This window comes from Lipophrys pholis (assembly GCF_963383615.2).
Source record: "Lipophrys pholis genome assembly, chromosome: 15".
In the NCBI taxonomy this organism is placed as follows: Eukaryota; Metazoa; Chordata; class Actinopteri; order Blenniiformes; family Blenniidae; genus Lipophrys; species Lipophrys pholis.
This window is the reverse complement of record NC_137642.1, coordinates 9,623,674-9,649,538: the sequence shown is the minus strand read 5'-3', so window position 1 is coordinate 9,649,538 and position 25,865 is coordinate 9,623,674. Positions and strand designations below refer to the sequence as shown.

General features: G+C 41.1%; 2 protein-coding genes across 4 annotated transcripts in view; one reads left to right on the top strand and one right to left on the bottom strand.

The window, feature by feature from the left end:
* The first annotated feature begins 2,351 nt into the window (after positions 1-2,351).
* LOC308120719 (SH3 and PX domain-containing protein 2A-like) overlaps positions 2,352-25,865 on the top strand; it is a 56,351-nt gene continuing 32,837 nt past the window's right edge. For both annotated transcript variants that reach the window (XM_080481499.1, XM_080481498.1), the window contains exons 1-5: positions 2,352-2,610; positions 11,203-11,283; positions 16,920-16,995; positions 17,717-17,793; positions 18,944-19,035. In XM_080481499.1, the coding sequence (XP_080337625.1) occupies positions 2,539-2,610; positions 11,203-11,283; positions 16,920-16,995; positions 17,717-17,793; positions 18,944-19,035 (398 nt within the window). In that variant the 5' untranslated portion in view covers positions 2,352-2,538. The remainder of the gene's footprint in view (positions 2,611-11,202; positions 11,284-16,919; positions 16,996-17,716; positions 17,794-18,943; positions 19,036-25,865) is intronic.
* Positions 4,398-7,486, bottom strand: LOC308120512 (N-acetyllactosaminide beta-1,3-N-acetylglucosaminyltransferase 3-like). Of its 2 annotated transcripts, none has more exons than XM_080481150.1 (2): positions 7,295-7,486; positions 4,398-6,097 (listed from the first exon to the last, which is right to left on the bottom strand). In XM_080481150.1, the coding sequence occupies exons 1-2, from the start codon at positions 7,300-7,302 to the stop codon at positions 4,984-4,986; spliced, it is 1,122 nt and encodes a 373-aa protein (XP_080337276.1). In that variant the 5' UTR covers positions 7,303-7,486; the 3' UTR covers positions 4,398-4,983. The 2 variants fall into 2 exon arrangements, with proteins under 2 accessions (XP_080337276.1, XP_080337277.1); XM_080481151.1 differs by having other exon boundaries at positions 4,766-5,874; positions 7,295-7,417.

Below are 25,865 nucleotides of genomic sequence, written 5' to 3'. Positions count from 1 at the left end.
TTTTTATCTCTTTCTTTTCACTTGGGTCCTGTGGCCTTGCCAAAAAATCAATAATAAATCAATAAAGATTCCAACAGGAAGAGGATGTCTGACCCTTCCTTTGCAGATTGAGTCTGTTTTCTGTTGCCATAGGGCACTCAGATATGTCACACTGGAGCTCACGGTCAGAGCTAGAATTAAAAAAAAAAGATGCACAATCAGCCATATCTTTAATTTGAGCCACCAAATGTTGTATTGCCCATCCTTCAATGAAAGCAATATCACACTGAAGGCTGTATAGTTGTACTAATTACCAGCACGACTTCGTTCTTATAACCAAACCACAGCTGTGCTGATATTCAGTCATACAGCATAGTTACAATCATGTCATCTGTCAATGAACACATTGTTATGTCTCTGATTGTTGTATGGGATTTCAAATACCATAAACACCGAGGGAAAGTACTTTATGTTTGTTTCGTATATTGTCAGGGCAAATTCAGGGAGAGACGGTGGCTTAATTTGTCTCGAGCTATCGTCATTTAAAGCAGAGCCGACTTTACAAAATGAGGTTGAATGGTGACTATTATTCCTCCAAGAATAAAAGGACATGATAATATTAACCATAGTTTATTTTTCTTGTCACATTTACCAGCAGATTTACAGAAACATTGTCTTTACACTTCTGTAAAGTCATGAAACACAAATGTACAAAGCAAGTTTTGTAGGCTGTCTGTTTGAACTTAATATATAATGTCTAAATACATTCTTATATGAAAGCCACACTTCAGATTGGTGTCATGCATTTAATACTAACTACAACTACCCGGACAGAAATCATGAACTAGCTCGCTCATTCTCACATTAAACATATTAAGGCTCACAATATCAGAGTTTATTATTGCGCTGCAATTCTGTGATCTCTGCCCTCTTGAGACTTTTATTCTCTGAGGAGATTTAAACTTAAATGTTGTCTAAATTTGGAGTTAAAAAACTTTTAGCTGCACAAGGAAGGCAAAACAGTGAACCGAGCAAGCACATAGAGTCATTTAATGAAGAAATGTGATTGTTATGATAAAGAAATCAAGTAAAGCCTGTTACTGAACAATAGCGCACCACAAAGCTGAAGGCAGCTGTCTCCTCGTCTTCGCTGGAATGTAACAAATGTGTTGCTACTCATATTCACTTTTAAATTTTACGCAACACATTTAACCAACAATCAACTCCTACATTATTCTGATCCTCCAGATACCAAATAGCATAAAACAATGCTGTAAAAAAAAAAACAATGCTATAAGTCCCACAGCTGGATGTTCCAAGAACCAAAGACTAATAAAAAAAAAGGCCTTACTGTCGCTGTTAAATATGTTTAATCTGATCAAATGATGGATGAGAAATAGATGATGAGAAAAAGATAAATGCTCATTTCTGTGAGCATTTATCTTACTCTCTTGTTACATATGTGTCCTCAACATATTACAGTATAATATAAATGATGATGTCCAATGCCTTCTCACTGTGTTTTTTCTCTGTTGAATTGAAGTGAGAGTGTATATGAACTGTTTTGGTGCCTTTGTTTGAGTTAAACCTTAATGTGTTCTAAATAAAATGAAACTAATTTTCAAAGGTTGAAGAATATAGCCGTCAAATTATCAGTATGAATCTCTCATTTCGTTGCCACATCAGATCGTCTTCTCCCAATTGCTGTCCTCTGTTTTAATCTCCTCTGGTTATCAGTGAAATATTGAAAAGACATATTAATGTCCCAGGCCTGTGCAGGAGTGAATATCACCGCTCTGTTTACAATCTCCACAAACTACATGAGATGGTTTATCTTACCCTCATCCAGTTCTATCACACACACACACACACACACACACACACACACACACACACACACACACACACACACACACACACACACACACACACACACACACACACACACACACACACACACACACACACACACACACACACACACACACACACACACCACTGATAAGTGTTGTCTGAATTGAAAAATGAATGTGAAAAAAAAAAAAGTTGGAACGATGATGTGCTTACATGATGATAAACAAGATTTTCTTTTTTCCTGCTCATTTGCACGCAACATTACAGCCTTTCTCTCCTCCTACACTTTAGAAAGACCAAAATGCGTCTTTTATTAGCACCAAAACTCTCGATAACACGGTTTGTGCAGTGGTCTGTGCGGCTGGACTCGGCTCGGCTCGGTTCGGTTCGGCTCGGCTCTCCTCGGCTGCACTCGGCTCTTCTCGGCTGGGGCTCGGCCCCCTCCGTCCAGCTGCAGAGCGCAGCCCCTCCAGAGGGAGGAGAAGTCTGATTAAAACACACTTTTGCTGCCTTGTCATGTTTCACAAGGAGGTCAGAAGCTCCGAGACCGCCCGTTACCGTCCCTTTATGGATGCTCCCGCTGGCTGAGTCGTTTTCCCACAAACTTGAGGAAATCATCTTCTGTTCTTCTTCTTTTTTTCATGGGCGCAACTCTTTGTTTGTAGTGTTGTTTCTTTTCGGGGAGATTTATTTCCGTCTGTCAACATGCAGTTTCGCACAGTTCTTGACGTGAATGTCGTGGACGTGCAGAAGAGAAGAAATCCCTCCAAACACTATGTAAGTTTTCCCCTTTCCCCCACTTTTCCCCTCCCTCTGTTGTCCCGAATGGTGCAGAGCCAACTCCAAACACCGAGACTCCTTTATTATTGTGTGTTTAGACGGACTTAAAGCCACAGAGCAGAGTCGTTTGGTTTTACTGCCACTTGTGTATTTGTGCACCCTGGTTGCTTTAATTTACAGTTTATATGGCTTAAAGGTCCACATGGCGCCACCACCCGGTCCGTTTCTATTTGAAACGTTTGTTGTCAATCACTGTCTTACAAATCCAACAAACTGACGACGTCCGTGTTTGCTGTTACTGCTCCGAAGTAGGTGTTTGGATGCCACATCACACATAAACATCTGTCTGTCATCATGTTTGCGATGCCAATATGTCAGCATCCGGTTGTGCAGAAGATTGGCAAATGGTGTAGTCCTCCTATGTCAGCAGGCTGAATAGCCATGTACTTTGTGTTGCAGGATGAGTCCTGGCAGAGATAGAAAGTAAACAAACTGATGGGCTGTAGTTTGCAATGCAGCAGTGAAGTGCATGGGCTCTCATACCAACATGTCAGCTGCAGGGGCTGCGAGATATGTGTCGTAACATGCTGTTACAAGTTTGTAAAATCAGCAATACAGGCGTTGTTGAGAGTAAATATTTTTGTATTGCACCTCCCAAGTTCTACAGGACAAGATACACTTTCACGTTTGCATCTTAAAAAAAACTGGATTCAGTGTTATTCATCAAGCAATAAGTCTTATTCATCACCAGGGGTCTGCAACCTGTTGCGATTCAGCCCCAGGTTGCAGACCCCTGAAGCGCTTATTTGTAGATAAACATTCTGATTTTATTTTGGTTTGATTTGCTAACCACACTGATTTAAAAAAAAAAAATAGCATAATCTCCAGGCTCAAAACAGACAAATAATGTAAAAACAGCTAAAACAGCCCACTGGAAAGGCTGAAAAAGGATAGAAATAATAAATAGTACAGGAAAAACAGTCAAACTGAAATAATTGCTTCTACAGCTTTTCTTTTCAGGCCAAAACAAGGGTAAAATGGAAATAAAAAGGAAAAAGGAAAAGAAAGAAAGGAGAAAAAAAACAGAAGAAAGAAGAAAAGAAAAAAAAGAAAGTAGAAAACGAGGAAATAAAAGGGGGAAAAAACCTACAAAATTGCCTGCTAACCTAAAACGGCTCTTTATAGGAAACACGGGCTAAAAGAGCCAGAAAGTAAAAGAAGAAAAGAATATATCTAAAAATGAGATAAAAACTAAAAATGCAATACAATATATCTAAATTGTAGCCATGAAACTTGACCTTACTACGCAACCGTACTTTTTATAGCAATTGTTTTTTTCCCTTCTTCATTTCTGATAGTCAGCATGTTTTGTGGCTCCAGACAAATTTGATTTAGTGCGAAATCAAGAAAATGGCTCTTTCAGTCATTAAGGTTGCAGACCCCTGGTCTCGGTGTCTCAATCACAACATTGTCTGTTAAGCTGACCCTTTTATTAAGAAAACAAAACAAACAAAAAAAAAAAACAATAATAAAAAAAAACCCTTCCTTCATCATTTCTCATCATTAGATGAAATAGTAGTGCAAAAAGTGACTTTGCCATTCATATATTTTTTCTAAAGTTTGATTCAACAAACTGTATTTTTATTTATTTATTTATTTATTTATTTATTTATTTATTTATTTATTTATTTATTTATTTATTTATTTATTTATTTATTTATTTATTTGTTTATTTATTTATTGCCTGAGATGACTTCAGATTTAACTGTGTCTTTTCTTTTTTTCTCCTTCTAAATACTAATGAAAGCTGCCTCTTTACCCTCTTTTGAAAGGAAAATCCTCTATGATTGAAAACTAACTCCATCCAGCAGTTTATTATAGTGCCAGCCTTTAAAGACGCTCAGTAACTCACAACAGCTGCATTCTGCTTCACATGCATTTTTGTGTTGTATCGCCTCCGTTGTTCATATAATTTATGATTTGTAGGAGGGAGGTGGAGCCTGAAGGTGGTGATATTCCATGTGTGGTCCATTCAGACGTCTTTGTCTGCTTTCAAATTTGATTTGAAATCCAATTAAATTGAACCAGTTTGGGAGTGGATGCAGACCTGCTTTTTCTAATGGATTTTACACTTCGACAAATAGGCTGCAAGTCCTCTGGGGTTTGTTTTAATGGGAGCGTACGTGAGTGGTGAACACTAAAATATCATACAGATTTTAAAAAAAATGATCCTGGCATAAAATGCACATAGGGTAGTTAAACGTTTATGTCAACAACAACAACAACAACAACAACAACAACAACAACAACAACAAAAAGATCTACAGTATAAGGCATAAAGCAACATTTTTTTCTTCCTGTTTGATTGTTTTAAGAAATCTCTGTGTGATGACCACATGTCAGACTTGGTTCATGCAATTCGTACCACATTAAATAAATATCAGCTGGAGGGAAATTGTGTACCAAGAGGAGCTCTTTCATTATACAAGGATCATATTGTACTTTTTCAACCGTACTGCCGAAACCGAGTGTTTTAACACCGCTATGAGAGGCAGGTTTAAGGTTTGCTTTGGCTAAGCACATCGCCATGTACACGTCATCGATGGGAAGAAGAGGGATTAATTCAGACGCATGGTATATGGCTAAGGCTGTGTGGCCAGATAGGAGGTAGCCTCCACCTCCACAGTAGGGAGGGTAAAAGTTAGGCTTGTACACCTGAACAGGAATGTAATACTTGCTCAATGACCATCTGATGGGACTTGCATTGGTGATCAGGTGGCCTGTAAAGAGGTGCGTCCTTCCGTCGTAGTTGCCGAGGCCTTCGAGATATTCGATCATGTTGTCCGTGTTGGCCAGGACGTCGTCGTCGCCGTTCAGCAAGAAGCGAGCGTGGTTGCAGTTATTTTCCATCCATTCGAGGAAGAGTATCTGCTTCAACGTGAGGTTGAAAAAGGATTCGTGGAAGTCCCACTGAAGGATGTCCTTGTGTTCCCGGTGCTCCACTTCCAGGAGTTTGTTCATTCTCTCTTTGTGTGGGCCGTCACTCAGCGTCCCGGAGAGGAAGACACTGCGGATCCACATGCCCTTGTGCAACCTCTCTTTCGCCCAGGTCTTCCGCAGCACCTCTCTGCGTTCATAGTTTGTCAGCGGGCTTTTAATGACGAGCAGAAGGAAGACGTCTTCGGGGTTATCTCCTCCACACTTGTCAGGAAGGTCCAGTATCATGGGGAAGTGGCGGCAGTGACGATAGTACAGAAAGTCCTGAATTTGACGAGAAAGAGAGCCGAAGCCTGGAATTTCGGCAGCAGACACGTTTTGTTGACATCTTGGATATGAGATTACGGAGGATCTGTTTTTCATCTCAACCACTCTTGTGAGATTGGCGGTTTTCTCTTCATTTAAGTCTGGGTAGAGATACGCAATCATGAGAAGGCCTCCCAACACTACGAAAGTTCTGGCTGCAAAGTTTGCTGCCCTTGAAACTCTGCGGGAAAAAGAACATTTCTTTTAACCGACATCTGGAGTGTTGATGAAGCAAATTAGATAAACTACGTTTGAAGCAAATTGAGCGACGTGTTTTAAATGCATTACACTGATTAGGAAAAGATGGGCTTGAATCATGTCACAAGACTTTGCATCATTTAGTTCTGAATTCGGAAACCGGGATTGAATTCCTTCCGAGGTTTTAGGGACAAGTTTGTAACACTGGGATATTAGTGCTCACAGGGCTTGGCTTCACTTTTTAATGAAGTACATCTATTAAAGAAGGAGATTAAAAAAAAGATTTATGTTAGAATTAGGCGATTATTAATTTAATAACCGGTAACCGTAACAACATAATATGTACAGATGCGATTTTTAAGGGGTTTGAAACACTGGCAAATATAAGTTATAGATCTATAAAGTAAGATCTGTATGTGAATGAGAGCTATGAATATATGTCAGTTTCTTTGGTGAGTGACCATGCCAGTTCAGCAAGTAAGATCATGAACAAAGAGAAATTCCATGCAGATTTTTATCAGAGGCCAACTGAACAATAGGTGACATGTGCCAGCAAGTTTTTGCTGTTATCTCCTTTGCGCTGGAGTGAATCATTGTAATATCCTTCACAGAGGGAGGGGGCGTACGCTGTCTTAGTTTTCCTACTTTCTTTGCATTATTATTACATATACCTTGTTTTTAAACTACTCGCTGTAGTGGATTAGTTCGCCTTCTAGAAAATCCCATCCATTTTTGCAATAGAAATAATCGTGAATGTTTCCTGTCATCAGGTCAGATTTAATGGAACACATTTAAACTATTTTAAATGTAATTCTTTATTTAATTTCCAGACGTCATGGCTTAGATGAGACCAAAACTGTTTAAAAAATGCGACAAAGCATGCGGCTATGGTTCTGTTGTTCGCATATATTTGCAAGGTTTTGGATTTTTTTTTTTTGCAGGAAGGAAAATATTTCCGTGAAATTTTTACAGGCATGACTGTCTTTGTACATCGCATGTCAAAACCCATTGATGTTTTTTTGTTTATATTCAACCCCCCCAATTTTTAAAACACATTAACATAAACCAAAAAAACATCATTTAACAAGTGTTCCACTGAACTCTTTGAACTTGAAATGCAAAACAAGTGAATGAAATATAGACTCACGATAGAAATAACTCTTAAATTGTCAATATTTACCTGAACATCTTGATATGTTGACTTGCGTGTATGGTCAGTTCCCCGTTCACAGGTCAGAGCCTGGGAGATGTTAGTCATGTGTCTGACAGCTACACACCGCTCCTATGATTGCATTTCGGTTGTGGGTGAGTTCAGGTGAGCCTCTCACTTTGTGATGTAAAACTACGTTCTACCGGTTCCACAACTTGTGGTGGCGTGCATGTGAATTTTTGTCATCTTACACGGTTCTTGGTATATTCAACATATCCTGGTTCATGACTCATGGACTTGGTCATGCCTCACCTGGTTAAGTAAACTCTTTCACTTTCATATGAACTGGGACTACATCGCTCCCATGAATGGTATTTAAGAAAAACAACAATATGCATTTTGGTTTCAAAGGGTAAAAATAAAGAAAACATAGTGATATGAGGAGCGTTTAATGGTGACTGTGATCATTGACGTTGTTTAATTTAGTAACACGCATACCTTTGCTATCAAGCATCGAATCTGCAAGCAGACCTCTTTATTGCACAGCAGGAAATAATGTGTAATGTGAGTAATCTTGGAGAACTGATTGGCAGTCCAGTTGAGATAGTTTCACAAAAAAGTAGATCAAACACTAAAATGTTTAATTTATCAAGTATTTTGTGACACTGTAGTGTAGTACATATTTCTATATATTTGTGATACAGACTCTGATTGTTGCATGGCAGGACTGGCTGCACTTTGCCGACAGCGTTTTGTCGGCATTTAATTCCTGCCCTGGGAACTCCCACAGCTGGGCATGAGTAAAGAGTGGGTCATGATCTGTCTTGTTATTGCGTGGACTTTTGTGCAGACAGAGGCGGGAGTAACAAATAAGAAATACAAACCTTTAATTATGTAGTCACATCATGTACTATGTACGTGCCAAAAAAGGTTTGTTACTATTAAAACTTCTTTGATCTGCACTTTTGTGGCCATTATTTTTTTAATTTTAATTTTTTAACAGGAAGTTATCAAACCACTTTTAATAACAATAATCACAACAACAATAATAAAACAATTTTTATAAGTGCCCTTCAAGACACTCAAGGGATGTACATAATAAATGTTAATAGACAGTTAAAAACCTGTAAAATAGCATAACAAAACCAGAAAAAAAAACCCAAGACATCACGGAGTTTAGGAGATGCATAATGAGAATAGGGCCTAGGACGGAGCCCTGGGGAACACCGTATTAGACAGGGGAGGCTGCATGTAGAGCTATAGAAGTCCAGATTCAACTGCAATCAGGAAGTTGTTGGTGATTTTGATAAGGGTTGTTTCTTCGCTGTGATGAGGACAGAAAGCAAACTGAAACTGTTCCTATAGATTATTGTTGGACAGGTGATTTCATTCAACGTGTTTGGTGTTGTGGATGTTTAGATGTTTCTTGACGAAAGCTTTCAAGTCTGTTAAAGACAGTAGGTGAAAACCACCCACTTTATTTGTAAATGGGTACAATTAAAGCAACATAATGAATGTGAATGGTGATAAATGAAGAAAAACAGTCAGCGCACAGCTGCAAGTTTTTATTTTGTAATATGATGCAATGAGTAGTCATCCAATCAGATATGTTCAGCACTGCAGAACCCACCCCCAAAGTTTCTCACCCACCATCCTGACCTGGGATTTCCATGGGGGTAAAATATTAACCTTGAACTAAATTTAGTTCCTGGTTCAGGATTTTATGTACCAAAAATGGGTTTGAACTAGCAGCTCAAGTATTGGAGTATTGACCTTTTGACCTTCTATCTTAAAATAAGGTTAGTAGTTCACTTTGCAGTGCTGGTAATAAGTTTGACTCCGGTAAAGGAACAAGTGAAAAAGTAACACAAAAATCCCAAAACAAATCAACATTGAACTTAAAACTGTAAGGTTATTATTAAAAGTTTCCTCCAATTTTTCGATGAGAAACTACTGAAAAAAAACCCACTGATATACTAATAGTTTGCAGTATACTGACTTGAGTAACCAAATCTGATGAGCCTTGAGACATGTACGTCTCAGTGGGAGAGCAAAAATCAATTAGTCCATCAGCTTCCATTGGATTAATTAAAGAGAGCGCCAGGATCAATTGCCTCATCCATCTCCTGCTTAGGGGCCACTAGACGTAGGGCATACACCATCCCTCTTGGGACTAGAGCCGGAGGTGAGGTTTGACTGGGAAGTCCCCACAAGGGAAGAACGTGGAAGGAAAAAAAGAAAATCTCATTATCTATGAGCTAAGCAAGTGGAAATGCTTGTCCGGTTGGAGAGAGGAAAGAAGCAGCCCTTTGTCTTTTGTCCCTATCGTTCAAGTGTGACTTCATTCTAGAAACTTATAGCTCTGCAGTCAGAAAGTATTTGGGAAGGCTTTCACATACATTGCCTGAGGGGGATCGCTTCTGCACAAGTGAGATTCAAGGGAAGCCCTCTGCTTTAATTTACAAACAGTTAATTATGCGCATGTCAAGCTCACACACTGAAACATTTGTGATAATCTCTTAATTTCACAATATTGTTTTTGTTGTTTAGGGTTTATTGAGGGACGCATGGTGGGGTATTGGTTAGAAATCTCGCCTCACAATAAGAAAACCCTGCTTTGTGTTTTTTCTTTATGTGAGGTTCTCCCTGTGCACGAGAGGGTTTATGCCGGTATATAGGGTTCAAGAACATTTCATTTCAAATGAATCCAATAAAAGGTTTCTAAATGCATTTTTATCAGACATATACTAATGATCCATTTCTAAGTCCATATTCTATAGGGGTGGTGGTGGTGGTGTTGGTGGTGGGGTCCATATTCCATATTCAATACTACACCGTCTTCCTTCCACAATCCAAAGGCCTCTTAGGTTGGTGTCTTTAGGTCATAGGTGTGAATGTGCATGGCTGTTTGTCTTTATGTGATGAATTAGACACCTGTTCAGGGTGTACTCTGCCTCGCACATTGTTTGCTGGTGTTTACTCGTGCCTCCCTCTGTGACCTTAGGTCGGATGGAAGAAGTCTTAGAATATTGATGAATGGAGGGGATTTTGTCATGTTCAAACTTTGAATACCATGTATGGTTCTCCTGGCCTGTATCTTGACCTCAGGTACCATCATTTCAGTGTTTGGACAGGCCATCTCGGCCTAATCACGGCTCGTTCAGCCTCTCTGCACATGTTTTCTTTGATAAAATGTTTGCACAAGCAAGGCTGCATTTCAAACTAGTGACTGGTGCTTTGGAATGCAAACCGTGCCATGCCTAAGAGCGACACACAGTTGCTACAGCTATGTTTCCACAACCGGAGGGTGTACACAGTTTTTTTATGAGGTCTATATCGCCAAGGTAAGTTGGGGATTTATTTTGGAAAACTTCCACTGACAGTGTTTGTTCCATTAATGACTAGTGTCTGCCAAGGAAATGATAGTCCCGTGCGAGCTCCAGTAGAACTAAGCGGCACTAGTTCTCTGTTATTATTGTGGTTCGAGAGCAGCTCGTACTTGTCGACATACATAGTGGGAGCATCATTTTTTTTTTTCCCCCTTTAATGGTGAATACAGATAAACACTGAAAGTGAAATACCAAAATCTGACCCTGTTGAAAGCAAGGTGTTGAAATGCAGCAAAAATAAAAAAGGTTGTGAGAAGCCAACGAAGGAAGGCCAAAGAAATGTATTTGTCTCTAATCACTCAAATTGAGTGCACAATCTAATACTTTTAAATGACTTCAATGACATATTACTTGAAATCGACTGGCATTTCTCAATGTTGCCCTGATGGTTCTCTGATGTGTGACTGATGCTGCCTGAGGAACATAATGAGTATGTTTGACCTTTAACCTCTTGAAGTTAAGTCTGTATGGTTAAAGTGGTGCCGTTGTGTCTTGGACAAAGTTACTTTGTTCTTAATGGGCCACTTTTGTTTGTGCTTCTCTTGATAGGTGTACCTCATCAACGTCACTTACTCAGACTCCACCTCCCACGTCATCTACAGGAGATACAGCAATTTCTTCGACCTACAGGTAGGTCACTTTCGAAGAATAATGACGTACTTTTAGAGTTTTAATCCAACAGGGTTAGTGGAAGAAGCCCGAAAGCTCTGCGGCATTACACGCTCTATTCAAAATAGCATTAATGTTGTTTCACTGTGTTGCCTTCTCACGCTCATTGTGGAGAGCTTGACCTTTAGATCACGTCTTTCTGCTCAGCTGTTGCACTGCGGCGTGCTTAGTGAAAGGTCTCATTTAGGACGCCTGCTTAGAAATGGGGAAATGGGGGAAATCCAGTCAGCAGATGCAGGAAAAAACATGACCTCAGTCAAAATGGAGCTTGGAGCAAAGTCTTCAGGATATTTGATCCAGTGGAGTCCAGCGAAATACCTGCAGTTCTCTACTCTGTTTACTTTATTACTTTGCCACTGTTTGACCGACCGAGCCTTGTTTGTTCAGCGGGGAAAGAGGCCAACCGTCTAAGTAGCTTAAACGGTGCAGTAAAAGGGTTTAATTCTAAATGGGCGAATACCTTATCGTGCTCTTTTCTTGTAAAAGGCTGTCCGTGGCCCCTCTCTGATAACCTCTCAGTCTGCCTGCACTCTGCAGGGCTGTGGCTCTGGTGGACTGGCTATAGGAAACCCTTTGTTCTCCGGTCTCCTGTTAATAGTCAGGGAAATTCTGCCCTGCTCTGCTTGATCGAAACAGAGCTTCTCTCCCGCCTCTGGAAACATTAGTCTTGTCCATAGGTCCCTGCTGCTGGGTGTGTTTGTCTGGCCACGCTAAACCGTGAAGAACAACAGTCTGCAGCTGTCCACACAAAACAGCCGGGAATAGTGTGTATTATTTATTCCTACACGTGGGTATATAGGTGATTAGATTAAAGCATTTTACCAAAGAATATAAGGCATTAGATAGGTTGCGCTTCTGCAAAAGTCTCTGTCATAAAGGAAACTATTGTTTTTAGACACCATTTCGCAATACATCTCCATCACAAACACAATGCACTTGAAATTAATCTGGGAAAACAGGTTGGGATACAGACGGTTCTGCACCGTTGCAGTTCCAGATAAAAACATTCTCCTCTTGAAAGGTTCAAGCAGACAGATACTGGATTGACCGTACCATGACGTCTTTTAAGATTAGGAATGTGGAGGAATATCTGCAACTCTGCCAGTATGCAAATGTTTGCCTTCAGTCCAGACCACAACTGAGCTTTTCTTTGTGTGTTTGTGCCTCCGGACTCCTACGGGTTGTTTTTTTTCCAAACTCTGGAACACAATTGCATGTTTTATCTTCACAAGAATCGGATTGAAATATAATGAGGGGGAGAAAAAAAAAATGCATTTCTATGCCACTGGCCCAACAAGTGTGACCATGAGCTCATCTGATAATCATTAATTCAGCATGAAAGGCTAAGTAAGGTCACAGAACAAAGAGCAATTTTTTTTAAACAGTGTCTTTGAAAATAGAAATTAAAAGAAATCCTCATCAACAGGCCTTGCTGTTTGACTTTCAAAGTTGGAGTATTTTTTATCACCAAACGGACGTCCAAAAATGCACTCACTGCTAATGTTTAAAGCCTCTTCAGTGCACTAAACATCATTCATAACTGCTCCTCGGGGAAGCAATTACCATAAATTACCAAGAATATATCTCTCTTTTTTTTTTTTTTTTTACCCCCCTACTCTTTCTGCTGACCTGCAGTGAAACGTCCTCTTTGCAATGTGTGCGCAGAGTTTAGCACATTGATTCCTTGGTTTACAATAATTTGTTTTCATTTTAAAATAGTGCTGAGCCCGAATTTTCATCAAGCTCCATTTCTGGTGTCAAAGGGAAATGTTTTTGACCCGCACATGTTTGACGTGAGCAGATTTGGTCCCCCCCCCTCCACCACACACCTTTCGACCACAGCAGAGTTACTCCACGGGTCACAGCATTCCTCAGGGGGATTGTGGAGTGTGCAACCTGGCCTGGTTTTCTTCTAGAAAGAGACGTTTCCAAAAATCCCTTAGTCATCATTGTTCTTGGATTGTGAAGTTGGATTGGGGTCAGTTGTACTCCGTCTGCATTATGATTTGGCTGGCCTACATTCTTGACCTTAAAGAGTTCGATTTTTTTCCCCTCAAAAAGATGCTTTCCATTAGTAGAAATACAGATACTTGAAAGAAGAAGGCCTCCACATTGTGAAATGTTACCGTTCTTATATGTTTCTTCCTGACCACACTGTGTGACGTCCTGTAAACCTGCGCGTGTGACCTCACCATGTTGCTCTCCTTTCAATTGGATGTCAGTACACAATAAAACCAACGTTATCATGCCCCAAAAGTGCACCGCTAAGGCTGTTAGGAAACAAATACACAAGGCAAAGCTATAATGAAGCAGTTTTTCTAGTTGTATATGACAGATATGAATTTAGTCCAGCACTTTGCCTCTTTGGGAGTCTGCAAACTATTGTTCCGCTGCAGTGCCGGTGTAGTTTTGCCAACCCCAGGCAGAAGACAATTTTAAGCTTAGATGAAAGATCTCGCCAGCAAAACTGGGCCATCTCCCTTTTTAATCGAATTAATCAAGATAGAAACATGTTTTTAACATAGAAAGAATCAAACTATTAACTTAAGTGGAGGAAATTTCACAGAACCTTTGAATTATTATTCGTAGGTTATTTATAACAACTTTATGCATGACTAGCCCAACAATGTAAAGTTGTGTTGTGTTCCTTTTTACTGAAATAGGCTCCTGCCACCCATAATTTGGGCTAAATAACTTGGATAAATCAAGTGTAGAGATTGGCCGGATAATCCAATGGGTGGTTCTTAAGTAGCATTAGTATCACTATTAATACATTGCTAATGTTAATATAATGTAATATGAGTGTTACTAATGCTACTGTAGGCTATATTTGTAATGCGTTCCTGCTCGGGGACTGCTGATGGAACAACTCATCTTTTCTTTGAGATTAATATATTTTGTACGTGGTCCCTGACAAACAAACAAATAAACTCAACTAAACAAGGGTTGATCCAACTTTGCATGTGAAATGTTGTCTGAATAGTGTTTTCTGGTGATTGTCGGGTTTACGTTATCCCAAACATTGGCACAAAGACATTTTGCTCCTCACTACAGATGAACTGAAAGGACCTCAAACAGTACATGCCATTTGCATCACTTATTTATGGTGACAGTGTAGCTTTTGTAACTTGTATAATGAAATTTCAGTCTCTTCAAGTAAATCTGAGGCATTTTCCGGAGGACGGTTGCGCCACAGTATTTCTGCAGTAAACAACTATTAACCAGATGCCCAAACACAACTACGAGATTGAATAATGTCCAACATTCATCCAAACTCCCACCGTCTGAAACTCCTCTCAAAGCAGCTTTCATTCCGGTTTCATTTTGTGAGTTTCTCCCAAAAGTAGTGAAGTCCAAATGTTTCGAAGGACAGTTTACAGAGGCCGGTTCAGCATCTGCTGTCATTATAATTGATGACCGCAATATATTTGTGGTGAATTGCAGGGCGGTGTGATGACTGACTGTTTACTGCTACTCCTTCCTCTGGCATTTATGGTCAAACGGAAATTTGATGAGATCACAGCTCCTGTTGATGTGTACGCATGCAGGTTTTCCCAGTGAGAACAATGAAACTCAAGTGGAAAATCTACAAGTTCCATTCAGGGCTCTCAAGCTGTCCTGGGTGGGATTTACATGTTCTCTGTATGAGTCTGTTTTCTCTGTGTTGCCTGACATGCTTCCAAGGTTAATTGCTGTGGCGAAATGCGCAGGGTGTCCTTTACATTTGCCCGAGGATCAGCTCCCAGCAACTCAGTCAGCAGGTATAGAAGATGAATGGAAGAATGGAGCACTGCGGGTTAACAAACTGAAACTGTGGACAGAATTTAAGAAAGGCATTTCTATTATCTCTGAATATATAAATATAATTTCCAAAGTTTTGTTCCAAGTTGTGCAGCTGTTGCCGCAGGAGCAGCTTTCGCACCTGCTGGAGTTGCGAGCGTACGCAGGGAGGTCACCGGAATGAGATCACGCTCGCTCCTGGAGGAGAAGCCGTTGTGTAAGAAGTGGCGGTTTCATAAAAGCAGTGAACAGCCACATCCAGCAGTGAGGCTGATAACATGGAGAGGGTGCAGCTTTGTGTGTCAGACAAACATTTACAGTTGCCAATTCACTTTTAGAACAACTGGGGCTTTTGGAAATTACAGCGTCGTCTGTGAAATGGTGTTATTGCTATAGTACTCTGAAAAAGAAAAAAAAAAACCCCAGTCTGGTTTTATATACATTTTTGATGTCTTGCCTTCTCAGTTTTGGGAACATAGGACTGTAATCTGACTGAGATGTGGAATGTCATTGTGTCATGTGCGCAGGTGTGGTTAACCAGCACGGTTCCTCAGACTCAGCCCTTTGCTTCGCCCTGAACACACAATAATGACGACTGTCTCCTTCAAAGGAAACCATTTCTTGTTGGCTGTGCATAGCGAGGAAGGTGGGGGTGAACACTACGCCCCGTGAAACATTTTCAACTTCAGCAAAGAGTGGAGAATGGAGAACCACAACATGGGAAACCAAACCACCCCTTACAGGAGAAGTTCTCCAAACAACTCCTACAGTCGCAGACATCCTGGATCCAGCTTCACCATCCCAGTCCGACTCTGTTTGTCCACCTGGTTCTTTTTGGCTCAGTTTAGAGTGCGACTGGTCTCCTGCTCTGCTCCTCCCAATTGAGAGTGCTCCAGCTCCACGCTCACAGTCTTAACGGAGCACATCTGGAATGAGGCATGTCAAAATGAAGAAAGGCGGGGCTCTGGATGCTCTCATGTGCATTCGCGGTATGGGCGTAATTTATGAAAAGAGGAAACCAGAAATCCTTGTCAATGATACCGACACATACTTATCACATTTGCAATGCGTGTTTTATTTTCTGGCACTCAGCAAAGCATCCCTCATACATCATGCAAAACAGGCAGCATGTGTTTCTCATATACGCAGGGCGGATGCTCTCATGTCTGAGCTGACACACACTGAAAAGGCTGCAGAACGCTACAGTCCAAGTGAAATTTGTTGACGTTGTAAAAATGTTTGACACAACACACTTTGCATCTGTTTTTGCCGCCCATTTATCCTTAGACCTAATCTCTCTAGGGATCGATCCTGTAAATGGGCCGATGTATCAAGTGTTAACATCAAAGTGATAATTATCTTAGCCATATGGCTTTTAAGGCTCCTTAAGTGGCTTGCTTTTCAAGGCTCCCCCCCCCCAGACGAGTGTGGGTGACGTAACCTCGTCTGCTGCCCCGACGATCAAAGTCAAACCGTCTTTAGCTGCATGACACAGTAGCTCTTCAGAAGATATATAATTACGCCCGTGCTGAACTCATACACTCGAGGTCGCCAGTCAGTGGAGAGTTTTTCACGACCTTATGTCTTTTCCTCCTCTCATGGAAGATTACTCCACTTTAAACTCAAACTGATAAAACTGTGGCAGATAAGACTCTTGATGTGGTATTGGCATCCATTTTTTATTTTTATTTTTTTTCCCCCTACAATGTATTGAGTGCTTGCTGTTTATTTCAGTGGGGTTCTTTTTGTGATGATGAAACAAGGATGTGTTTGACTTCAGCTTGTCTTTTGTGTCACTCTCTCTCCCACGTTTGCAGATGCGAATCCTTGACAAATTCCCAATCGATGGAGGGCAGAAGGACCCGAAAAAGAGGATTATTCCTTTTTTGCCAGGTGATGAAACTCGAGGCACAACAATCTGGTAGCACAATCAGAAGCTGTAACACATTTTCATACACAGCAGCTGTTTGTTGCTGCTCCTACGCACTCCATAGCAGGGCCTTTTAACTTTGCATTATTTGATGAAGCTTCTCAGTCCATCCAGGCCAAATCAATTTGTGGTCAGCCGTGTCAGTAGGAGGCAACCAGAGAGGGATTTGGTCTAATCTGATAAACTCATTGTGGGCCAGAGCAGAGGAGAGCAGTGAAGAGATCCTTTGTTAGACAAGCTGTGCTGCTCGACTGCAGTCAGGGCTGTTTTGATCTTTTAGTAAGCCCAACACGCTGCGAGCTGTATTTTTATTCTCACACACACATTAAACAGCTTGCTCAGCTTGTTTAGTGGGATTCATGTTATGAGACTTTGATATTAGGAGTCAGTCTCCTAGGAATTTAAAAGTGGAGATTAAAATGAGGGGAAAGTGGAAAAGCTGGTCCATTTGGCTCTCATTTATGGTCCCCGATGACAACCGACTGAAGAGAAGTTTCCATACATTAGTATGAAGATTACGCCCCATCCTCAGTAGTAATGAATCCACCCAGCAGGAAATGGATGTGGTTGGTGGTTTTTATAAATGTTGAACCGATTTTCTAATAAAAGCAATCAAATGGGATTTTATTTGCTTTAGATTATAATGGTTTCAATGTAAATGGCCAATGCTCCTTTTTCTTTCAGGTAAAGTCTTGTTTCGCCGCAGTCACATAAGAGACGTGGCCGTCAAAAGGCTGAAGCATCTGGATAATTACTGCAAAGTAAGATGTGGGATTCAAACAAATCAATGCCACTTAAAAATCTGTATGTGCTGGATTGTTTTCATTTTTGTGTGTAGTGAGAGAATCAAGAGATTGATTGTTAAGAAGACAAATTTGGGATTGAAGCTGAAGTTCAGGTGCTTACCATTACAACTTTAATGAACTTGAAAAATGTCATCATTTTGAACAATGTGATCAATCAGTCTTGATTTTCCAACAATTACTTATCATGTTTGAGAGAATAATATGAAACTGAAATGTTGACACAACGGTAAAAAAGGATTTTCTTTGTACACATGTATATGACTGCACATGCGTACACACATGCAAACATCTAGTGTAATAACATGTAATAAAATAGAAGTAAATTACACTACAATTATTAGGGAGAATTGGCTGAGGAACGGTGTAGAGAGTACTCCAAATATTTAAATTCTCTTATAAGAATTTAAGTTCATCAACTCCTTGTGTTCTGACACTTTATTGGGATTTACTTGTGTCGTGTTCATAATAACTGCTCATACCAATACTGACGTTATTCTCACGACAGGCCTCAGCATTTATCTCCACCCACCACCCTTCAACAGGAAGGCAGCCGGTCAATCTGCACTGGTCATTTCCTGTCACCAATGTAAATAGGCAGCACATGAAGGAAACGAGGGAAACGAGTGCACACAGGGGGTAACACAGGGACTGAGAGTGAATCAGCAGACTTGAATGGAACAGAACACCACCTGACCCTCAGAAATGTGGGTCAGGTGTGCTGCCAAGTGTGGCAGCAGGTTTCAAAGAGTGGGGCACACATGAGTTGTTGTGTGCAGTCAAGGAAGCTCCCTGTCTGATAGTGTTCGTGCCTTTTCTGACTCAGCTACAGCTGGCTGGAGCTAAATGTCAATCAAGCTGACACTTTATCACCCCTGTGCGTTTCCCTTTGTTTTAACCCTCACATGGGGCTGGAGGCCTTTTTCCTTCCCCTCCACGCCCTTCACGTCACCGCCTGGTCTTCACATCCCACTACAGTAACTCAGTGTTGTAATGTGGTTACTCATCGTTACTCAAACGGATGCATTTTGTAGCATATGTGCGACTTATGTATGTGTCTTTTCTCAGAAACCAGTAACCACCCTCTCTCTCGCCTTCCATCTCACAGGCGCTGATGAAGCTTCCCTCCCACATTTCTCAGAGTGACGAGGTCCTCAAGTTCTTTGAGACAAATGCGGAGGACCTCAACCCTCCCACAGAGTGAGTAACTTCACTATGCACTGGAAATCATACGCTGTTATTTAGCGTTTACATCCTGTCCGTTACACAACTCTTCGATACTAAACATTGCCCTCTGGTGGGTTGTAAACACTTGATACAGCAGCAGACTGCCAGTGAGCGTGTTTGTGGTTCAGCAGTGGGTACCCATGCCTTTTATTCCTGCTGACCCATCTTGATCCCGGGGCTTTGCTGCGTTGGAGATGATTGATTGATGCTGGCTAAGAGGCGCTGTGTTTTATTAATAATGATTTCTGGGAGGTGACACCTGATGCCAGAACAAATGGAGGAGGATCAGCGGTGTCATGAGAGCACGGCTGAGTTCAAGTATCAGGGCAGATAAAGCTCTCAGGCGAGTCATTCGTCATACTCACATCACAATATAAGCAGGGCGGCTGTAAGAGGACTTTCTGTTTAAATCTATTCTTTCTCTTTGTACCATCCTTAATGTATGTCTCCAACATGGCATTTTCATCTATTGTTATTTATTAGAAGAACAACCTTGTAATTGGTCTTCCCACTGCCCCCCCCCCCCCCCCCCCCCCCCCCCCCATCCATGTTAATCCCACTTCAAAGTGAAATCTCAGAGACAGTCCAGACCAGCTTAAACTGAGATGGTGGGATCTGAACGCAATACCACCCAAGTGCTATCTTCACTATAAGGGTCTCTGGACCATTTCAAAAGTGACTTAAAGCACTCTTTTATTTCCACAAGCTCTAAATATATGTGTTATTACAGAGAAACAGGCCATTGTTGTGTATGTTACTTTAAAAGGGGGAAATGATCAGAACCCAAATGTCTAACTTTTAATATCTCTGTCACATAAAACCATAGATTACATAAAAAGTGGGTTTTATCTGAAGACCTCTATCCATTCATTCACATTCTATACCACCTTATCCAACTTAGGGGCTCTGGAGTCAATCACATCTGATTATGGATTAAGGCCATATACAGGTTGCACGTCCATTAATGTGGAAACGCAGAGACAGTCAAACCCAAACAGCCAATTTATAGTCTCTAATTACCTTACATACAGTTTTCTTTTAAACCTTTGGATGAAGCCAGGTTACCCACAGGGAGAACTTTGAAACTCTGCACAGGAAGCTCCCTAAACTAGAATATTCTTGCTGTTAGGCAAGAGTTCTTACAACTACACCTATATGCAGCCTGTAAACATATAATCATTTTTTTCCTGCCACACCTTTTGTGACAAATCCAAATTGTCTTGAAGATATATTTTAGTTTACTGCTCCCCCTAGAAATGAAACAAAGACTGTTCGTCTTTGTAATAATACACAGCTCAGACATATTTCACTGTCTAGTTGCGACTAATATCCACATGGGAGCGTTGCTGCCCTGTTGTCGAGTCCTCATCTGATGCTGCCATCTAAAGGCCAACAGATGTCACTGCACCAAATAAAACACTAATGGCTGTGATGTTGCTCTGTCAGAAGAGGGAGCCATGAAATAGTCTTGGAAGTGGAAAATGTTCCTACTACAGTAGTGGATGGCTAACTTTGAGCATTGTGAGGGCCACTAACAAGAATATGGTAAGATGTGAACCGTGGGCCACTTGCTGCCCATGTCTGTTCAATGAAAGATAGTGTTTCAACATGATCAGACATAGTTAAAACCCTTTTATCAGTTCATCAAGCTGGTGCTATTTTTAATTGTGCATTCAGAGCATCAGACTCAAAAACATCTTCTCCTTTGAAGTCTCAAGTTTAATAACATGCATTTTAAATGTAATTATGATATCTTAGTATTTCTTTGATTACACAGATCTGAATGATTTGAAGGCCATCACTGCAGTGAGTGGTCTTCTCACTGAAACATGATAAACTGACAACATCACAGATCAGATTAGTTTCAGAAGTCTCATATCTGAATATTTCACATCGGAATTCAGACTTTACAAATAATTTCACGTTGACATTCAGACATTATGATACAGATTTTCTTTATACTGATGAATGCCAGAGGCTAGATATAAAATTAAATGAGTGTTTCCGTAGTAAGTATAGCACGCATGCAGGGTTTGTGTTTTTCCTCTCAGTTTTAGCTTCAGGGTGTTTTTCCAGTGATAATACAGTATGTGCTCTCATTGCACAGTTATGCCTGCCTAATGTAAAGTATCTTTTTCTGCCATATCTTTCAATGTGACTTTGCTTTGTGCTGTATTTTTAGACTGGTGACAATACTGGAAGTCACACTTTATTAATCCCCACGGGGGAAATGTGTCCTCCACATGTGATCCGTTCAAATGATTCGAAACAGTTTGCGGACAACCTCCACAACTGAGGCCTGCATATTTGACAGCAGGCATCTTCAGATAGCATGAAAAATGTCTTTCGTATGTATACAGTATCTTCTTCTGTTGCTTTTATTGCATTCAGATGTCAAATTGAAGCATCCAAACCTTTTTGTGTTTACATTTTGCTGATTAGTCTGTATGTGAATTTCTCCTCTTCACTTTGAAACAGTTTGTTTGGGTAATTTGCTGGCATAACTGCAGACTTGAGCATTACTGTATTTAGATTGGGGGATATAATAAGCCCATGTTACTTGGCAGAAAGTATGAAGTCAGAAAGTCACTCGTTAAGACTTCAGTCAGCAGAAGATATATACCGGCCTACACGCTCTTCTCTTTTTGTGGTCAGCAGTCATTTACATTTATCTTTATGTGGGGTGGAAGGATGGTGGCGGGAGAAACGTACAGCACGGAGAAACAACAAATAATAAACACTGAGCAGGTTGATGGGGCCATTAACTGAAGATCAAACACTTGCAAATATACCTGCAGGAAGGAGAGAGAGGACAGAGAGGAAACAACAACTGCTGGGAAAGAGAGGACGTCAACAAGCAAGTTCAAAATTATGCTGGAAACTATAAATGTTCCTTCTAAAGTGAAGTTATCCTTGACTGATGTTAAATATCCTGAAAGTTACAGGGCCATTGGACAAGATTATAGCCTGCAGCAAGGATGTTACACCACTAAACCCGAAACTTTATGAGTTTCTATACTGAAAGCTGCCAATACAAATGATAAAATATGAAAAAAGCCTTTCAGTGAATTGGCAATAAGGGAATTCTGAGCTGTGTCTTTAATCAATTTCTGTACCAAGTTTGTTCATCAGTTCTTCTCCATTCAGGGTCGCAGGACACTTGAGCTGATTTCAGGGGTGAATGCTGGGTACACCCTGGACAGGTAGCCAGACCATCACAGGACAAACACAGCTATCCCGCTTAGCCTCAAATGCAGGTATTTTTTAGTACTGTGGGAGGAGGAAACTCCTGCGAGCACCTGCAAAGAACATGCAAACCTCACACAAGAAAGGCACAAAATCCAGATTTGAACTGGTGAAATCCTCATTATGAGAAGTGAGAGTTAACCACTACAGCGCCCTGCTACGTATTCTTTAGGATTTGTGGTTTCTCCTCTTAAAGTGTAAACTATGCATGAATTGATAAACAATCATTTTAAGACAGTGTCGTGATGTTGACAGCTAGAAACCAGAAAGCTCAAACAGTTTGTAGGTAAAACAATATACATTGTTATATGAGAGCTCAGGCAATATCTTGTAAAAGAATAATTTGTCACAAGCACATGATGATATTTGTGTCTCTGAAAGTTGAATTTCCATGGTGTCATACCTCTTTTGAAACATTTGTTCATGTTTGTTTGATGCTGAATGTGTTTCATCAGATGGGTTTCGCTTCGCTTTCCTGGGTCTGGGGGCGGGGCTGGTCCGGGGCGCGGCGGCTGGGGCCGTCTCTGCCTTACCGGGTTGGGGGGGGCGGTGGGTGGGCCTGTTCCCGGGGGTGCGGTGGGACTCGCCGCCGGGGTTGGGGGGGCTCTCGGCCCGCTCGGCCCGGGGGCCCTGCTCCGGCCTTTTCTCGGCTTGGCGGCTTGGGTCGGGGCCTGGGGCCCTGTGCCCTTTGTCCTTCTCTTGTGGGCCCCTCTTGCCTGGGGGGGATTCCTCTCTGCATTCTCCGTCGGGTGCTTTTTGGGCGGGGGCGGGGCTCTCTGGGGTGGTTCGCTGGGGTCTCCCCGGGCCTGGGGGGCTTCTGTCTGCCGGGGTGGCGGTGTCCGGGCGCGGTGGCCTCGGACCCCGGGGTGTCACCACGGGTCCCCCCACAACAGTTCCGGCCACACCCAGTGGACAAGCCACACACACTCACATACACGCACACACACACACACACACTTTCACTCCTCACGAAAGGTGCTTCTGAAGTTGCTTGTTGTCTGTCATCATTTGCTCAAACTTTAAAAATCATGTTCCTCTTTTGTTGTTGCCTCTTTGTTATTTCATGTTCCTGCTTCACGTTACTGTCTAGATAGAGCTGCTCAGGATGGTTAATCTAAGAAATCATCTTACTGTCTAGATAGAGCTGCTCAGGCTGGTTCAATCTAATAACAGTTGGAAAGTATTTGGATGAGTGTGATTATTGCAAATAATATATGTAGCACAACAAGGACATTGTATGTTATCCCCTTCCCCCCACCCCCCTCGACTTTCTTCTCTCTCTTCTCTTCTCTCTCTCTTTGTGCGTTCCCCCCCGGTCGTGTACGGCAGCCATGCCAGCTTCTGACGGAGAAGGCAACAGGAGGAGACTCCAGGTCTCTCCCTGTTGCAAGACCAAAAACTGTTCTGACTCCGAAGGCTCTCAATCACATCATATTGTTGGCCCAAGCTGCCGAACAGGACAAGGGCGAAGAAAAAAAAAAAAAAAAAAAAAAAAAAAAAAGATGGGTTTATGTCATTTAAGTATGGACATTCATGATCTTGTGAGTTTTTTTGTCCTTTGTGTACCTCAAGAAACCTTCTTCTGATTAATGTCCAACCAAAACGTAGTTTATCTTATGTGTAAAGCCTTGCAGTTTCATTCAGAAACCTTCTTTTCATTTCCAATTAGAAGGTGAGGGCCCATGTTGTGATTGTGAGAACACAAATTAATGAACCTACTACTCAATAATGTTTTTCCTTATATGTGTGAGAGCTGCAGCATTTGTATGCAAGTCTTTTTTTCTTTTCTTTTTTTTTTGCAGTCTGAAGCCTAATTTGACATCAGTGCTTCACCACAAGGGAAGCTATTAGTGCTTGATATGTGGTCGAACTAACATTCTTTTAACCTGACATCAGAGTGTAATCACAGCCAAGCTTTGCAGGAGCTTTGGGGCGGTGTGCCTGAGTTTACTGTTCTAGTGTGTGCGCTTTTGTGTAGATATGAAAGTGCAGCATCATTATGAGCCAAAAAAGCTACCTTCTATTGCAGGCTCTCTTTGCGCATATTGGGTTTTTACTCTTATCACGATGATTTGCTGTTTATTGACGTCGAACTGTTGACCCGCGGAGCTGAAAGTTACTCCTGCAGAGGTTAATCTGAGGTTACGCAGGAGTGTCTGTATAATGTATACAAAGAGCAGGGCTGATACTTCAGTCTGTTGGCCGGGCTGAAAGAAAATGTGAGAAAAGCACTAATATCTCACACATTCTCACTCAAATAGGCCCGCCTACAAAGACAGCGCTGCAGCTATCAGCAAACAGATGGTTACTCTCAACTCCAGCTCAGGATGAATTCTCAGGAGTTTGCATTTTTAATGATGTGTTGAGTTGTTGTGCGTGTGTACAGTATGCGCAGGTCCTGGCATGGGCGTCCACACGATGAAACCTAAACAGTTAGAAATGTAAAGGCTGCCTTCCAACTGTCTCTGCCTTTCTAAGGTTGATTAAAAGAAAGTCCGCCCAGAAAAAAAAACTATTTTTCCCCTTTCGTGATCGGTTGGTGTGCATAGCTAGAGCTGTGTGCTCAGGCTCCTCCTGGGAGGAATTTTACTCCACCTCTGTGCTCAGGGTCATGCTCAAGCAGGGCAGGTCAAGCATCTACTTTATCCCCGTCTTTCCTTCCCAACCCTCTTTAGTGCTTCCCTCAGTTTCATCTCCAACCGACCAGATTTTTTTTGGGGAAAAAAATAACCACAAAACGCATCTTTTGTTTTCTTTTTTTTTTTCTAAATCCAATCCTGCATATTTTCAACGCCAAGCAGCTTCAGAGACCATTACCTTAACATAGTCCATATATTTCAGGTTTCTGCTACATTACCAGCCACCTTAGAATGGGATTCCCATCCTGAGCAGATCTATTACCATCATTTATGTCGTGTGTGTTGTTTTGATAAGAAAAACCCATCGCATACATTTGGATTTCCTCCGTAACGTTATGCTTTCAAAGTTGTCTGTTATGTTTTTCTAATAGAAATTTACAACCATACTATGTCGGTTGGCTTTGTGAAGGTTTTAGTGGTGTTTTCTAGCTCTTCCTATTACATGGAGAGTTATGACACTCCACTGCAGCCAGATTTTTGATTGTGCACAATATCAAAGTTGCTTGACGATCCAACATAAATACAGTCCATGCTTTGTCACAGACCCGTTTGAGAGCTCATTAATTTATACTATTAACAGAGCTATTTGGTGGGAAGCTAATCACATGCATAATTAGGATTGTCTTACGAGTGATCTGTCTCTTATGTGCTCATGCATGTGGAAACAGTGAAGCCTTGTGCAAACACAAATGTTACAAAAGGACATGGTTCTCAGTAAAAAGAAATATTTCGCAGAATCAAGTTGTTTTTTCAAGGTAACTCATGTGAGGAACTTTATAAATATATTCGTATCCCATTTTCTGACAGTAAAATATTTGGAAAAATGTCAAATTAAGCAAAATCAGTCATTTCTATGTTGTAAAATGAATCTATCAAGTGTTGAGTGCCATTGTTCTGCAATCTAAATTGCTAAAATAG